Below are 17,718 nucleotides of genomic sequence, written 5' to 3'. Positions count from 1 at the left end.
GACACAAGTTTATTAGCTTTGTTTAATTTCCCCCTTTTCTGGCATGTTATATACACCTGCTCTAAAGTCAGAGGTGAGAAAAGAGGATGGGAGGTATCAGTCATTGCTTCAAACGGTTTGGCATTAACATGTCACCCATGTATCAGGGGATTCATCAAAATCAGGAATAGCAGGTGATTCATAAGCAGTGTCTGTGTTTTTGTACCTCCCTGGTTGAGGTAGCATATTCGCTCATTGGATTTTATGTGTCATGCAAGTGAGATGGGGGGTTTGTCAAGGCTGAATCCACCTGTTTGACTGTTGGAGCAGGGTCTCCACATGGTGCAGCTTCCTGAAATGGTGGAGCCCTAAGGCATGTGTCCTATTTGCAGTTCTGAGTGGCTGCACCCAGGACACAGAAGGGCACGGTGTGCATTGCCCAGGAGGAACACCCATGCTCACATAGCTGTGGCTCACTGCACACATACACCTTCAAAGAGCTTGTTCAATGGTTCATGCTGCACAATTCCCATCCTAATATGTGGACTCTGAACTAGGTCAGCAAACTTGCTTATTACAGTGGTAGCTGACAAGAGACTGTGAGAAGAACTGCCTTCCAGTCACTGTTTTTCTACATCCCTGAAAGAAAATGGAGTATCTTCTCTCTTCCCACCCTCCGTCTTTTCTTCTTTCTTCTCCAGTGTGGCAGACAGAATCCTTTCAGAGACAGATGGGACTCCCCAGTCTTGCTCCATATTAGGTGTGAGTGAGTTATGAGTGTCCTGGGGACCTGGTGGAGCGATCTCTGCAGTCTCAGCAGCTGCCTGTTCATTTCAGCAGCAAAGAACAGCATGCTGTTTTCAATACTGTCTCTAATTAAATGCTGGGAAGATGATCAGGACTAGACTAAGGCACCCAGACACAACATGGATACTAACACAGGTTTCCCCATGTTCCAGGTAAAACCCAGGATGCAGTTGGTTGCTCTTTGGTCGGGAGATCCCTCTACAGGAGAGGGCAAAACCCTGGGCTTTCTCCAGGAGCCAGAGGATGACAGCTTGCACAGCAGTGCCCTTCACTTTTTATTTACTTTTCTACTGCTGTGCAGGACCCCTCCCCTTGGAGCCAAGACCGAGGCTCCTGTCAGAGCTTGATGTCCCAGGTCAGCCACTGCCCTCAGACATTGTTCTCTGCTTGAAACATTCCTGTGAAGAGCTCTCTGAAGCTATTCAGTGGCCCCATGTACATTTTTGTGCCGCATGAAATTGCTCAGACCCATCCAATGAACCACTTTCCAGGCTAGAGGATGAGCCTGGGCTGTCTGCCTGCAGACACAACGCCTCTAGAAGGAGAACAAACCACTCACCTTAGTCACTCTTGCTGACCTGGTTCTGGGTGGCCTGAGCACAGGACTCCCATCTAGACAGCCCATAATGAGGCATCATGTGGGCATCAAAACTTCTTTCTTCCCACTCAGCCCACTTCTGGTTGTGGCTATCTCTCCAAGTAGAGTGTGAGGAGAGATAGAATCAAACAAGGCTTCATAGTATGGTCCAAATCACACAACCTTAGATTTAACAGGCGTCCTTGCAGTTAGTGGTAAACTTCTGCCCTGTCTCTTCCAGGGAAATTCAAATAGCTTCATTGCAGCCAGAAGATGTTCTTTCCCCAGATGCAGCTCAAACTATGAGCTTCAGGTGAGGTTTCATCCCTTTCCAATTGGATTGCGAGGCACTGAGAACCAGCCTTTAAAACTTTTTACACTGCTAGTCTTCCTTGATCCATCCCACAATTCTACTGGGCACTTGAATTTGTTTAACTTTTCTCCTGTGCTGATATCTGTCAAGCTCAGCTTTTCACCTTCTTTTTTTTTTTGGTTGCTGTTTTTGTCACATTTCTCCAAGCAGAAGAGATGTCTGCTGGGTGCTTCAGTGCAAGATATTTTCCTTGTTCTGATGGACCACAGCCTCCTGCTCACTGAACAGCAGAGAGCCTGTGTGCACACACAGTGCCCTTCCCACTCCATCCTGCACAAAGGTGTGGATAGTGTTGGTCTGAATGCAGCTACACCTACCTGGGAAGGTGGGAGTGTGTGATGACAGCACACCCTTCACTCTGGACTGGCTGCTGCACTCTCTGATGAGCGTCATCTCCACTGTTTGTGAAGGTGCCCTTCCTGTGCAGAGACACAGGACGGGAACGGGCACCAAACATTAGTTGTTTCAGTGCACATTTCTGTGTCTTTGCAGAACTCCACCTTCAGTGTCAGTGTCATCAGTAGTGCTGGGCTTTGTGTGGCAATGGTTGAGTCATGGGCAATGTTCCCTGTGGGTGACTGTGCTCTGGGAGAAGGGCCTTCCCTAAGGGTACAGGAAGCAGGTCAGAGATCCCACATGCTCTGTGTGGACTTCATCCAGGGTCATTGAAAGGAACCAAGCACTTCCTGCAATCTGGAGTTAGACAGCTTAATGCTTTGATGAGAGAACGGGGCCAAAACCCTTTTGCTTAAATGCTGCATGGGTTTATTTGTAGTGCAACATCAAAGATACACTTTATGGTTGAAAATACCTGTTGTTGAATGATGTTTACCAGGAAGGAACACCTGAGGAGGTTGTTTCCAGGAAACTCGGAGACACAAGAAGAGTGTTTGTCTGCTATGTACTGGTATCACCCACTTCAGGTATCCATTCCAAACAACATAACGTGGTAGAGGTGTCCCATGCCAGCAATAGCAAAGAGAGTAGGGTAACAACCTTCACAGAGTTTAGCCAAGGAAGTGGTTAAAAAACCACTGGAAGTGTGAGGGTATTGAGATGATGACATATAAAGTACAAAGAAAGAAACCTCATGGGACCAGGGAAAAACAACTGAATGCTCCAGCCTAAAAGGAAAGGACCCATGAGTTCAGCAAAGCTGTGAGTGTGAAGAGTTGCTGAGAGGAAAGATGTGAGAAGTGACAGTGAAATGTGGTGAATATGATGAACTGCACTTAAAATGTAGTTGACAAGTGGCTTAGCTCTATAGAGCTGTGAAAGGAATGGATTTGGAGGGTGGTCAGACGGAGGCTGTGGCCCCTTCTTTGACTCTGCAACCTCTTCCACCTCCTCCCTTCCTCCTGGAGGGTGAGCATCACTTTGGGGAATGGGTTTTGTTGCAGCCTAACTACTGGAAGAGGAGATTTTTAATTTCTTTTTCAGTGCCTGTCAGGAAAAGGAGGTAACAGGTTTGGGAATGGGAGTGTGTAAGCTAGGAAGATGAATATGCTGCTAACACAGCCACCGTGGCAGCCCGTTGCCTGCTGTGCATAGCATAAGATTGGCAGGACAAAGAAGCACTCTGTTGTTAAAAGTGCCCCAGCTAATGTGCGTTATTTGGGCCAAAGGGTGAAACCACAGTCTGAAAGGGGGTTGGGGTAAACATGGTTTTGGGCAGCAATGCTGGCAGTAAGTCCCTGGAGAAGGGTAGGACAGGGGTGCCAGTCTCTTTACCACAGCTGCTTCTGCGAATTCCAGGCTTGCATGGGATCCCCATTGATATCCAAGAAACTTATTGACCATTGCAGATGAACTAAGGATTTCACATATTGACTCATTCAATGGGTCTTAAGAAGGCCTTATCAAATCGTACTTGGGGCCATCTGTTTGCCCATTGCTTTTCCTATCCCACGTTGTTCTGCCACTCTCCCCTGCCCTCGCCCTGGCCGCTCCCTCAGGTTCTCACTATTGGTTCCTGTACCCCAACTCCGCCCAGGGACCGCCCCTGAGCCCCAACAAAACCCCCCTGCGCCCGGATCATGAGGTCTCTCTGCCTCTGGGGGTCGCTGGGACAAGATGCGACTGTTAAAAGATCCTCTTAAACCCCCATGGAAAGACCCTTCTCACCTCCTTCACCATCACTGGTTGTAAGGCTGACAGCTACCGGAGCAAAACCGCGGAGCCGTCCAAAATGGACTGCGGGAGGGCAACCATGGTCGCACTGCCCTGAGCAGCTCCGCTGAGCTCTCAGGGAAAGCTGCAGCTCGCTAAACTAAACCTAGCACTACTACACTTCCAATAAATTTGTCATTAACAAAAACCACGGATAAACAGATTCTGCAGTTTTGTTCTGTTTTTATCAGAGAGCTAGCTCTGCTTTCTCTCTTCATTTAGATAGGAAAAAAAAAAAGGGAAAAGAAAAAGCAAAAAAAGGAAATAAATAAAAAGAGGATGCAGTATTTTACCACCCACTCTAGCCTGCACAGCCAGCCTCTGTGACCCCATGGCCATCTCACTTTTTCTGCAGCTAGGGTGAACCCTGAGCCAATGGGTCTGTGAACTTACTCTATTTGTCTAACTGAGTGTCAGATTCACAGTCTATTTCAATCATTGAAATTACCTGTTTGATCCTTGAGACTTTCCTGACTACCCCAATGTGGAGTATATGACACCCTTTTAAAGTGCAGGCAGAGTTAGCTCTGTTGCATGATTTCCCCCTGTCTCTGTTACTGTGAGCCATCTCAAGGAATGTCTGAGCTGTGTTTCCCACATATATCATGGGAACATCTGAGCTTGTACCTGCCTCTGTGTGTGTGTGCTTAGCTACATAACTGTCTTAAATCTTGCTTCTAAGGCATGTGCACTTTGCTGCTTATATCCAGAGCAAGGGGGATGATGCCTCAGGACTGTGCTCATCCCCCAGCCCTCTACACCCCTGCAGCAGAGCTGCAGCTGTGGGACCAGCCACATCAGTGCACAGCTCCCCGCTGGAGCCTCTATTGCTGGCAAAGGTGAGGTCAGTCAGAGCTTGCAGGTCTTGCATTGCATCTGTCAATAAACATTCACATGTTCCTTCTTGCTGATGGAATGCAAGGGATGTCCTTTCTCTTGTTCTCTCCCAGTAACTGCTGGAATTACTCTAGGGCAGACCCACCAACTGGCTGTGGAGGGCTCTGGTTTTCTGCAGAGCACAACTGCACAAGAGAAGTGTATTCATCCATGCATTCACACAGAATTTCCTCTTTTCAACAAGTTTATATAAATATATATATAGGTGCATATGCATCTATATGCTTTTTCACACCAAGCATAGATTAGAAACATAGTAATCTGCCCTAAGCAACTAGTTTTAAAAGCTCACTTAAGTAGCAGTGATTTCTGTACTGTAAAAACTTTTTTGAAAGCCCTAACTTGCAGACATACACAACCACCTCTACTGAACTTGTTAACTGATGTCAACTAACCAACCACCACCAAAAACCAACCCACCACCTTGACAGGGATAATTCCTCAAAGTATTCAGACATTAATTTCCCTATGTATCAGAGGAAGTTGCTACTTTATCTTGGTGAGAAGAGATGACAAAATAAGTTGTAGAACAACTAAAAGATGATCCTAATCTGCCATCCCAGTGTTCACCACTGCTGGTTTCCAGGGCCTGACTTACTCTATATAACCCACCCTGTAGACAGTCCTCCAAGGACTCTTTTCCTCCTTGTCCCAGGAGTGTGACAGCAGAAGGTTCCTCCCTCACCCTGTAAGTAAGCTGTGGCCCCTGTCTCTCAATACTTGCTGGATTTGCAGCTTTACTGCTACCCTACAGGTGTTCCCAGCATCCCTTTATCCACCACTTCCCTCTGTGCTCAGATACTCACTGTAATATAATTCCTCAGCCAAAATTATGCCCCTGTGCACTTCCCTGCATCAGCAATCCCTGAGAGATGGCCAGGTGGGAGTTTGGGACCAGGCAAGTAGCAGAGCCAGGTACCTTTGCAGAGTGAGGCCAGGAGGCTGCAGGGTGCCAAGGCCTGGGCAGTCCTTATTTTGCTGCAACATGCCTCGTGAAAAAACTCAGGCCTTTTTAGCTGTAATTTAAGAGATTCTCAGAAACCTCATGCTTCCCTCTCCTCTAGCAAGCACGATTATGCTGCTGTGCAAGCCGTGCTGCAGATGTCCAGGTTGTGTTCCCTTTTGTGTGCTTGTTTTCTCCTCCTGGAGAGCTTTCACATCACCTTCACTTCCCCTTGTATGGTGCCTTCACCTTTTGTCACCTACCACTATTAGCTACAGCAAGAAGCACAGATTTCTGTTCACTTCTCTTACACACCAAGCAGTGCTTCCCAGAGCCTTGGAGTAAGAGCAGCTGTGTGGATCTGCAGACATGCCCTTTGGCTGTGACAGAAGATAATGCGGCCAAGCCCTGCTTCCCCACTGTATTAATTATTAATGAAGCTGAACGTAAGAGCAGTTCATCTGAAGTAGCACAAAGAAGAAAGGAATGATTCATACTCATCCTTGCTAATGCTTTCAGGTTTTCTGGATTTGCAGTGGCCCAAAATTAAATCCCCATTCCCTCCCTTTTTCTTCCTAAATCAGGTACAAAGCTCTATCCTGCTAGAGGAAACTTCAAATTATCAGAGGCAGAGTGGTCTCTATATGACACCATCAAGTCACATACAAAACAGTCCAACAGCGATACCTGGAAATGCAACATGGGGTTTTGGATAGGAAGTCTACTTCAAAAGGCTTCCTAATCTATTTTTCACAATAACATGCTGTTCTGTACTGAAATGAATGTGTAGAGATTAGCATGTGCCCAAAGCAGTGTTTTCCTTCCACTATGAGCACAAAAAAACCCCTTTGCATCAGCGAGTGTCTGGCTGAGCTGCTCCTCTACAGTGCAGTGGCAGCAGCACAGCAGCAGGATGTGCAGCCTGAGGCTGTGGCACAGCCACCCCTGCATCGAGGGTCCCTGCAGGGGCACCACCTGTCCCCAGAAAGCAGTGGGAGCACACTGGCTGCTGCTGGGCAGCAACTGAAAGGGGAGGGGGAGCACTGGGATTTCATCTCTATTCCTCCTGAAGCCTGTGCAGCAGAGGAAAGTTTGGGTACCACCGTGAGGATACTTTTTGCTAAAAGGAGCCCAACTCTAATGTCTGCTCCCCAGGAAAATAAACATCATTAGTGATGCCAGGGAGGGCTGCAACTACAAGGAGATCTGCAGGATTCTGCAGAAATGCATCAGAAAATCGTTCAAATTTATCTAAAAAAGACCCTCCAAAATTTTAGGTCGAATGTGGGTAAACAATAGTACAGGTATCCCAAAACATCACCCTGGCTGCTACGCAATGCCCCCCACACACCTCCTGAAAAAACAGTGTCACTGCACTCGGCTGTGATTTTCACCACTCTCCAAGCACAAAGCCCTGAGGATTCTGCAGTACATCAAACCTGTCAGAGAAACATCCTGCACCACTACCCACAGTTTCTCCCACCTGGCAGCTTGTGCAAGCCAATCTGCAGCAGAGGAGCTCCAGGATTGCTGCTGCAGCCATCCACCAGGAAACAGTGCTGGGGGCTCCCACTCTTCCTGGCTGGTGGAACACTGGAACCAGCAAACCCAGCTGACCAGACGGTCTGAGGCCTGTTGCCAACTTACTCAGACACAAAGGCTGAATGGTTCTGCAACAACGTATGTTTAAAGGGAGTCCCCACTAGTCTCTCTGGACAAGAGCAGGCCTGGAAGAAGCACGAAGGCTTTAATATTTATGAGCGGAATTCTGGTGAGGAAAGAATGGACAATGATATCAAGTATTTCTAATGAAGCATGAACTTGAGAGTTACTTTACTTACCTGCAGGGTAAAGAAACCAAACCATAACTAGTTCAGTTAGAAGTCATGCTGCTGAAGGCTTTTTCAGCTTGGACAGATTAATGAATAAATTGAATACTAATGATGTTCATTATTAGTAATTGCTGACTGTGGAGGAAGGTGCTAGGAGACAGTCCGTGTTCTGTGCTCCTGCTGGGGACACTATGTGTGGATCACATCTGCCCTGGCCTTGCTGTGCTGTTGAGTGTTACAGATGAGAGGCTCCAAACAGTGTAGCACCCGACTCCCATTTGGGAAAACAAGATTAAAAGGCTTTCAAATTTACAAAGTACTCTGGCTGGCCCCAAGCAAGGGGACAGCGATACTCCTTAGCAACTCACAGGAGCACAGCAGGTTTCTCTCTGGGGTGGCTGTTCTTGACAGCGCCTGTGAGAGTGTCGGGGGTGCATTTCAGCCTCAGGGCACTGATATCCACCCCTCCAGTGACTTCAGAGCAGCTGACACCACAGCCTATGTGCCCCACTGAGCAATGAGCACCAAGCTGGGACTTTGGCTGCACCCCTACATGGGCAAGGAGCAACAGCACAGCCCAGAACACCAGTGTGTAACAGACACACATCACAGTGGGGGCTTTTGGTTGTGACTTGTAGCTCCTCAATCTTCCCCAGAGCAGCAGTGGCTGTGGTAGAGCCAATCCTTGAGTGAGGGCTTTTTTCCTGTTTTCCTCACATTTGTCCCTCTCTGCCCTCAGTTCACCTCATTTCGTGTGGTGGCCCAGATGCCTACTGTGTAGGGGGACTTCAGAGGGCACAGGTGGAGGTTGTATCCCCACTAAGAAATGTCAAAACCCTGGGCCAGATTGCAATAATCTCTGTTTCAAACATTTTATTTCCTTTTTTTCCCATACATTTCCTTAACATATTTCCCCTGTCTCTCTCCTTACTCTTGTGTTTCCCTGGGTTTCATGCTCCACTTCAAAACAACCCCAGACAGACCACTTTTGATAGGTTGCAATGAGATCTTGTCTTGGTTTAACCCCAGCCATCAACCAAGCTCTACTCAGCTGCTCCCCCATAAATGGGACTGGGAGGGAATCAGAAGAGTAAAAGCTGGAGAACTCATGGGTTGAGGTACACACAGTTTAATAGGGAAAGCAAAAGATGCACATGCAAGCAAAGAAAAGCAAGGAATGAATTCACTGCTTCCCATGGGCAGGCAGGTGTTCAGCCATCTCCAGGAGAGCAGGGCCCCATCACATGTAACGGTGACTTGGGAAGACAAAAGCCATCACTCCAAATGTCCCCCCATTCCTCCTTCTTCCTCCACTTTACACATGGAGCATGATGTCACATGGTCTGGAATATCCCTTTGGTCAGTTGGGGTCACCTGTCCTGGCTGTGTCTCCTCCCAGCCTCCCAAGCACTCCCAGTCCCCTCACCAGCGTGGCAGTACGAGAAGCAGAAAGGCCTTGGCTCTGTGTAAGCTCCGCTCAGCAATAACAAAAACATCTCTGTATTACGAACTCTGTGTTCAGCACAATTCCAAAACACAGCCCCATACCAGCCACTGCGAGGAAAATTAACTCTACCCCAGACAAACCAGAACATAGTAAAATAACAAATTTAGCTTAAGTTCTTAAGAGATTTGGCTATTAGTTTTCTGGAGTCTCAACTATCAGAAGATACTGAGGATTTTAAGCCAGCTTTAACAGTCTCTGCCTAGCCCCATGCCATGATGGCTTACAGACATTTGCTGCAAGCCAAGTACTACACATGTACAAAACTTGCCTACTGTAGTTTGACTACTACTATGCTGCAAAACCTCTACTTTGTTTTCCAGACTTCTTCAAATAAACAAAAAATGGTCTCCACTACATACTAGAGATGCTGATACTGTAGGCATCTGAACTCAATGAATGTTAGAGAAGGATGGAGGTAGGACTGGAAGAAACATGACTGATGAGTTTCTGACCTGTATTTGCTGTCTGCCCAGCTCATCAGCACTAGACAGTTAACACTATCCAGTGTCCTACGTTTTCTCCCTCTTGCTTTCACTATGGGCTGTTTACTCAGATGGGATGTCTCCCACACGAAGGGCTTGTTTGTCTGAGACAGTCATCCCACATTTTTAGTCTTTAAAGATGAGATTAACTCTGCATTGTATCAAATTTTTTTTTTATATTTCTATATGTATATCTTAACTGCATATACAGTTTTTACCAGCACCACAGTAACTTCAAGGAACTCAAAATACTTGCTTTGCAAGAAGGCAAAAAAGATACAGCTTTGTATCCAGGGAACTGAGACAAAAATCAAACTTAAACTCAGTTCTCCTAATGTCCATATTCAAGCTATGGAATGTCTTTGATGAGATGAGATTATTTTAGTAGGAGAGTATTTCTCCCTGCTCAGGTTTTGCTCCCAATTTGTCACTCTGATTTCTATTTGGACTTCCTATGTCCCTTTATTACTTTTGCAAATTTCTCAACCAGTTTGACAGGAGGAAGCTAGAGATTTTATTTATTCTTCAGACTAAACTAAATTGAACTAACTGATTTACCAAAATATGAATATTGATTTAATATCGATATCCAACTGAGATGGACAAAATCTCTCTAACAGTTTAGAGTTAGAAAGTTTTTATGTTTTATTTTGTGCCAGGCACTGCGTGGGATAGCTCCCTAAGACGCAGGGCCCCGATCCAAGCAAACACAAAGCTTTTTATTTCCAAAAACTATGACTATCCAAAATACGAATGCATGTTCATAACTTTAACACCTCCCATTCTCCACTTTGTATGGAAATGAGGTTAAATGTCATTAAGCATGCGTAGTGTGTGTTCTGAATTGAGTCGGAGGTCTTGAATTGTGTCAGTGGTCCCAAAAAAGATGAAGTATGCTCATCTTCCTCATTTTGACCTTATTGCCTTTCTGAAGTTTAACAATCCTAATTACTTTAGTGACCTCTAAGTTTCCTCTTGCGTGACTTTTGAATGGGTTCCCACAAAGGGAGGAAATTGGTAATTGGCCTTGTTCCCTACACCAACTTATCAAAGTTTCTATTCCTCGTTCTAAGCACAGCTAAGCAAACATGCAAATGACAGATCATCAGTTATTTAGTAATCAGTTACTAACATCTTAAAACCCATTTCAGGTCCAGCTCTCGTAACTATTTTAATTAACTCTAGCTGGGCCCAAATTCCTTCCTACTCTAACTAATTTCAACACAGCTAGCCTATAATGAAAATCTTTAGATTTCTTCTAAATCTATGTTTCATAACTAAAGGCTTTTTAAACATCTTTGAACTTTTGTGATTTCTTTTTTCGTGGAAAAACCTAAGCAAAATTAATCACAGCTGGAGAGAAATTGGACTGATCATTCCAGTAAACACTACGTGTGCTAGTAGCTGTGACTTTCATTTTCCTTGTTGCAGAGAGATTAAGCAAACAAAGCTGCAGCTATGCAGACTATTTGTCTCATTAGGAAATAGAAGAGTAATTTGTTCAAAAACACATTGAACTGCTACAGCAGCAGCTGTCTGCACTGAAACAAGGGATACATTTTGCTTTTGCTCTGAAACTTTTCTATTCTGATTCATTATTTCCATGCGCAGAGACTGACATAGTGCGAGAGGATGTAGGAAGGAAGCAATGAGCTACTGCTGCCAGCTTCAGGCTTATGCATGGCTATGGTACCTGATTTGCTTACTGAAAAGGTTTCAGTACTGTCAACAATAATTTGGGACTCCTTCCTTATAACAATAGCCATGATGTATGCAAGCCATTTTCTTATTAGGGGTGCTGGAAACTGTAGTAGTGCTAGGTTTAGTTTAGCGAGCTGCAGCTTTCCCTGAGAGCTCAGCGGAGCTGCTCAGGGCAGTGCGACCATGGTTGCCCTCCCGCAGTCCATTTTGGACGGCTCCGCGGTTTTGCTCCGGTAGCTGTCAGCCTTACAACCAGTGATGGTGAAGGAGGTGAGAAGGGTCTCTCCATGAGGGTTTAAGAGGATCTTTTAACAGTCGCATCTTGTCCCAGCGACCCCCAGAGGCAGAGAGACCTCATGATCCGGGCGCAGGGGGGTTTTGTCAGGGGCTCAGGGGCGGTCCCTGGGCGGAGTTGGGGTACAGGAACCAATAGTGAGAACCTGAGGGAGTGGCCAGGGCTAGAGCAGGGGAGAGTGGGAAGGGGAACAATATGGGATAGGAAAAGCAAATGGTCAACAGATCACCACATCAAACATGCGAGGAGAAGCCTGACAGGAGTGACAAACACCATCTAATTTATCCACCCACCGCAGCACCCTTCCTCTACCCCACACAGTACTTGCCAGCATTTTCTGACACAAAGGTGTGATTAAAAAGGAGTCATAAGAATTCCTTCTCCTTGCAAACTACTCCTAAATCCAAAGAAGGATTAAGAGACTTAAGAAAAACATGAACATAGATTTTTTTTTATTCAACAAGAAACTATTTTCAGTTAAGCAAAGAGTCCCACAAAACTTCGCACTGATCCTGAAAGCCAGGCACCTAAAAGGTGCCTGAAAGCCAGTTTAAGAATTGGACTCACATTAAGACTATATTCCTTCCTCAAGAAAACACTACGAATTTTATTTTTAAGAGCAATTTCTTTTTATCACCCATTTGGAACAGAGATTGTGACAATGTTTGTGGTACTTTTTTATTGGTTTGGTTTGGTTTAGTTTCTATATGGTGTCCCAGTGTATTGCTCATCTAGACAATCTCTAGACATCTAGTTTCTTTAAACCACTTAAGTCACTGGTAAAATTTCCTGAAAACCAAGATTGTATGCCTTTCCAGTGTAACTGTATATCACACCTTTGTATATTAGGCTCCCTAAGAAATACCGTATTTGATTGACTTTTCTGATTTGCTCAAGTTTATTTTGTATTATCTATGTGAAACACTATTCTGACAAAATACGGTAATCAAATTATTCTGGAAATATGTTTTCTTTTAAGCTGTCAAAACTATGGGATTCATGTAAAAAAAGTTAACTTTAAAAAAAAATCAAATACAGTAACTAGGCAGAATCAACACATGCTTTTATTTCCATTGCATATAAAATTTCATATGAAGGTATCGATGTACAGTACTAACCCATAGGCTGTAAGAGAGGCTAAGAAACCAGTGAAAGAATAGCCATGTGCAATGTTCACACAAGTTGCCACTCTCAAGACATCCCCAAAGAAAATACCGAATTAAAACAGTAACAAGAAATTGTTCAGGATATCTGTTGTTGTAGAGTCCCTTTTAGACTATATAAAACAAAAGCATTCGAATTCCTTTGGGCCAGGGCTGCTAAAATCTACAGTTTGTGTCAAAAAGGAGATTCTGGTTTTTCTTGGAAAAGAATCTCTCCTTTCATGAATAAGTCGCAAGTTACAAGGGCTGGGCATCACTGGAATGGAGAAGAGGTATTTACCTCACTCTGGCAAATTCAATGATACCAGCTCTGAGTTGTCTGGAGCAATGTGACAAGTCAAACAGCAAGAGTTGCTCAGTCCAACCTGCAAACCTAATAGTAGTGTTATTAAAACATCTAACAGTTTACTGCTCTTCTGTAGAGCTAGTGCACTATGCTACACACATCTGCACAAAGCTTTAGCTACACCTATATAAAATAAACTTTGGCTACTTGTAACACTAATATTGGAAAGCATTTCCAAGACTGAAGTTGTATATCCTACTATGGATTCTACTTATACAGTGATCATTTGTGCTACTAAAGAAGAAACATTACAGACAATTGTAAAAGTGTATGAGTTACACCCTCTTAATTCTGATCATTCCATTTCACAATATGCATTAAAATCAAATGTTTATTAGAGATGCTTTCCAAAGCTGTTTCAGTGCATTTCAGCACTGAAATGCAGCATCAATTATTTATCTTTTTTAGGAGCAAAAAATGGCTGCAATAATCCCCAATTACAGGCTGTAAAAAGATATTCAGAGACAATACAATTACATTACCAGAAGTCTGCAAAAGCTTGAACTTCCAGCAGGGTCAAGAATGAAAGTTTATTGTAGTATTACGCATATTAGCTCATAAGAGTATCCCCCATCAGTTAGCAACTAAAAATATGGTAGAAATGCCCAGCCCTAGCCCCAAGGCTACCTTACTTTCAAATGCAGCTAAACAAGAAAATATTGTTTAAAGTTAAGGCACAGCCCTGGGACCAAAGACCTGCAGCTTTTTTAATCAATATATCTTTATGTATTTTATACTTTTCTCAAATCTTCCATAAATGAGCTCTATGGTGACACTGAATATATTACAGGAGAAGAAATGTACAAGGAATATGTATACACAATAGTCATTCTCTCACCAAGAGTTTCCAGATACAGCAACACCACCCTGACAAGGATGATGTTATAATAAGAACTGATAATTTACAATTAACATTACAGTATGTACATTACAATAAATACATGGTTGTAAACAGAGACAAACAAGACTGTATTACAGGTAAGGTCATTTGGTGAGAAAAATGAATGGCACAAAAAATAAATAATGTGTTTCAAAAGAACTGTCAAAGCTTTCTATAAAATCCATTTCATTCAAGTTTTTTTAACTTCTGAATGCTATTTGTTCTATCGATATTCTTTCATTATCATTTTTTAATGACACAAAACAATTTAAGAATTTAAATACAGCATTACTGAGTACAGCAACTTGCAAGCTAAAGTGTACTGTTATAAACAAGGTGATTTTTCTTTTTTCCTCCCACTCAATATCCACTCACTGCATTTTTTAATGGCAAAAATATTCACAACACATAAAGCCACTTATAAATGGTATTGTTTTAAAGCAGTGTACAATGCTAAAACACACTTTGGCAAAAGAGGAAAAAAAAAGATTGTACAGTGCATTATATCCCCAACTCTAAGAAATGGTATCATTTTCTATGATTTGATTGTCCACATGTACAGGTGTATATCTCACAATATGGGTTTATGTTCATTTACTTTCAATTAGTGCAGAAACAAAACTTTCCAGGTCCTACTGGTTATTCTGGAATTTATATTGCTTTTCCACTACTGAGGTTCCAGGCACTCTTGGGGGCTAAAAGGACTTTCAGATGGATCAGGGTCAGCAAGAAATGATGAAAAAAAAAGAATCAAAAAAAAAAGAAAAAGGCAAAACTTAAAAAACCCCATGAGTTATCTTCATTCTTTTACTCCTTCTGCATCTTCTGTGCTAAGGCCCTGTGAGGGCTAATGGTAAAGAAAATTATGACCTGGATATAGAAGAATGCAAAATGCATTTAAAAGTTGAACTATTAGCCAATTATTTTTAAACAGGCTTTTATTCTAGATCTCTGGTAATTTAAAAGTACCTGTATTCATAGCTGCAAATTTGCTACCAAAAAAATCCAAAAGGAAAATAATGGCTGCTGCTATCACCTTTTATTAAGAAATTATCTTGATATTGTCATTTTAACAGAATTTTAGAGTGTGGGAGTCTGCTAGCCTCCCTACGAAACTATTTCCCATCTTCTACACTCAAAACTACAATTCTAGTGATGACTAAAGAGGAGGAAATAAAATCTCTTCTTTCATATGACCAAACAAGAAGACTGAAAAATGACAAATATGAACTCCTACCTCCCTTTAGCTTTCCAAGTTATGGTAGCCTTCAGTACCAATCAAACTGAAAGGCAGGATTCCCTTAGCACAAGCAGGGAAAAGGATGAAAAGATCTAAGATTGAAATAATATGGAGTAAACTACAACTCTCATGATGCACTGCTCACTTACTTAATAATATAAAAAGACAAGACTGGCCTGGCTCTTCTTGCAACAAAGACATGAAAAAATAACACTACTCATTATTTTTATGTTGTACACCTCTCAGATTAGCAAATGGTTTAACTAGATAGCTACCCAGATTAAAAGTTACTGGGAGTCTTAAGTTGGAGATACTACACTAATGCTTTTTTTCAGCAGAACAAATATTTCATATGTTTTATCAGTCTGTTCTGATTTAGCAGTCTATAGCTCCCAGGCAAAAGTAGTCTGAAAAACCATGTTTCAGAGGAACAATTGTTATTAGAATAGCAAAAGAGCTGCTTTTTTACTGATGACAATTCATTACTGTTTTTACAGGCTCTGGTCCTGTAAATCCTAGTGTTAGTGGTCCTAGCTGGTATCACTGGGACCACTTCTTGTAGTAAGACAGAGTTGGCAGGATCAGGCCACTATGAGGGCAAAAGCACTATATAAATCCACTAACACATTTGGGAAAATAGTGGTGAAAAAACAAATAAACGAAAAAAGCTATCATACTGAAAAAGTTTTATGTAACACAAAAAATATTCATGGAACTCATGAATATATAAAATAATAGACTTTTACAGCTCAATATTACCATGACATTCTAAGGTGCCAAAAAAAATAAAAGAAAAAGGAATTAAAGAAAAAAAACCTAGAAGTATTATCCAGTGTAGCACAGATTTGTACTGAAAACTTGTAAGTAACTCTTTGGAAAAAAAAAAATCAGTGGCAGATGAAAATAGTTTTTTTTTTTTTAAATATAATACCTCGGTATATTTAATAAAAAGTAAGCTCTAAAAAAGATCTCTGTTTCACATATTATACAAAATGGAGAGGTTAGTGCAACCCACTGGGTCACACTTTTTTCAGTTATGTCTCAGATTAGAAATCAGAAAACTATGCAATTTTCACAGCTTATCTTCCTGTTGGTAACAGAATCATGTTGTGTCCCTTTATTTTTGTGAATTTGTTTTCCAGTAGGAACCTCAATGTTTTTTCTGTCTGTTTCCTCTACATTAATCTATCTATTATCCAATACCTTACAATACAATACAATGAATTCAAAAACTATCAAAGCACACCAACATTCGTTTGGCAGGTGGTACGCCTCTGAAAGCATTTGCTTTATTTAATGGAATCTGCCAAATAGAGACCTTATTAAAATGTAACTAATGGATGTTCTCCCCCTCCTTTCTGACACCGTGGAGGTGAAAATTCTGGTTACAATATTCCTGAGTGCCAAACTGAGTCATCAACATCAGTTTTGATCAACAATCCTTCTGGCAGGTAACACCAAGTTCTGACCATGGTTTAGTATGTGACATACACTTTGGAAATCATTACCTAAATTTAAAAAAATAAAAATAAAAAATCCAAAACAAAACCAAAATCCTCCCCTCTCCCCCCGCCATAAAAAAAAAAAAGAAAAAAAAAAGAGAGAGAAAGAGGGAAAGAAAGGGAGAGAGCAGGAGAGAAAGAGAGTGTGTTTTCATTGTTATGTGTCAGGAGAATGTTCTTCTACCACACAAGGCTCTGCTGTTTGGTTCTCCTCCTCTTCTACTTCTTCCCCTACTTGCTCATCAAGAGGAATTTCAGTGGATTCTGAATCCTGGGTGCAAAGAGTCTTGGAGTCACTGAAGCTGGTGTCTTCTTCTACTTGACTTCCACTGTCCTTTTCAGTGTCTGACTCACCGTCTTCCTCTAGTGTTAGTTCAAACTGGAATTTTTCAGGTTGACCCTGCTTTCCCTCCTCCTTTTCTTCAGGTGCAGGAGAGGGACTTCGAGGGATTGTGCTCTGGTACCATTCTCGATTGTCCTCCAGTGTATCTAAGATATCCTGGGCATCTGGGTGAACAAGATCTGCCCATGTCTCCCACAAAGGATGAACAATGTAATCTATAAATCCCACCTGTTGCAAATAATACAAGAATATGATTATTCACAGAGAAATGAATAAGTCATGGAAGTTATGAGAAATATTATGCTAGTAAGAGACAAAAGATACCTTAAAGGTGGCTGAAAGGAAACCATACTAGTTTATATAATAGATAAGGTCTTTTACTTTTCAGAAGTCTGATTCAGGATATTGGATAAGCTCATGGAAAGGATTTGTTTTCAAGTGAACTGCTCATTACAAACAACTCCACTGCATCTAGTGAGCCAAATACCTGCTTTATATTTAATTCTGATTTTGAAGGAAACCCTAATCAGCTGTACAGTAATCTCTTTTGGCATGTATGCTGCTTTTCAGATCAGGACAGTGATGGAATCCCTTCAGCAAGCATACTGCCATGTACTAGGTTTTCACAGTAAAGGTCTCAGATTGCCTCACTTACTACTGAAGAGCTGAATTAATTAACTCA

General features: G+C 42.5%; 1 protein-coding gene across 6 annotated transcripts in view; it reads right to left on the bottom strand.

Moving 5' to 3' along the window:
• Positions 1-12,604: 12,604 nt before the first annotated feature.
• The window catches only part of PDE4D (phosphodiesterase 4D), a 369,025-nt gene continuing 363,911 nt past the window's right edge, over positions 12,605-17,718 (bottom strand). For all 6 annotated transcript variants that reach the window (XM_039566799.1, XM_039566803.1, XM_039566800.1 and 3 more), the window contains one exon: positions 12,605-17,264. In XM_039566799.1, coding sequence (XP_039422733.1) covers positions 16,851-17,264 — 414 coding nt within the window. In that variant the 3' untranslated portion in view covers positions 12,605-16,850. The remainder of the gene's footprint in view (positions 17,265-17,718) is intronic.

Source organism: Corvus cornix, chromosome Z (assembly GCF_000738735.6).
Source record: "Corvus cornix cornix isolate S_Up_H32 chromosome Z, ASM73873v5, whole genome shotgun sequence".
NCBI classification, from domain to species: domain Eukaryota; kingdom Metazoa; phylum Chordata; class Aves; order Passeriformes; family Corvidae; genus Corvus; species Corvus cornix.
The sequence above is the reverse complement of the archived record's forward strand: the minus strand, read 5'-3'. Positions and strand labels throughout refer to the sequence as shown.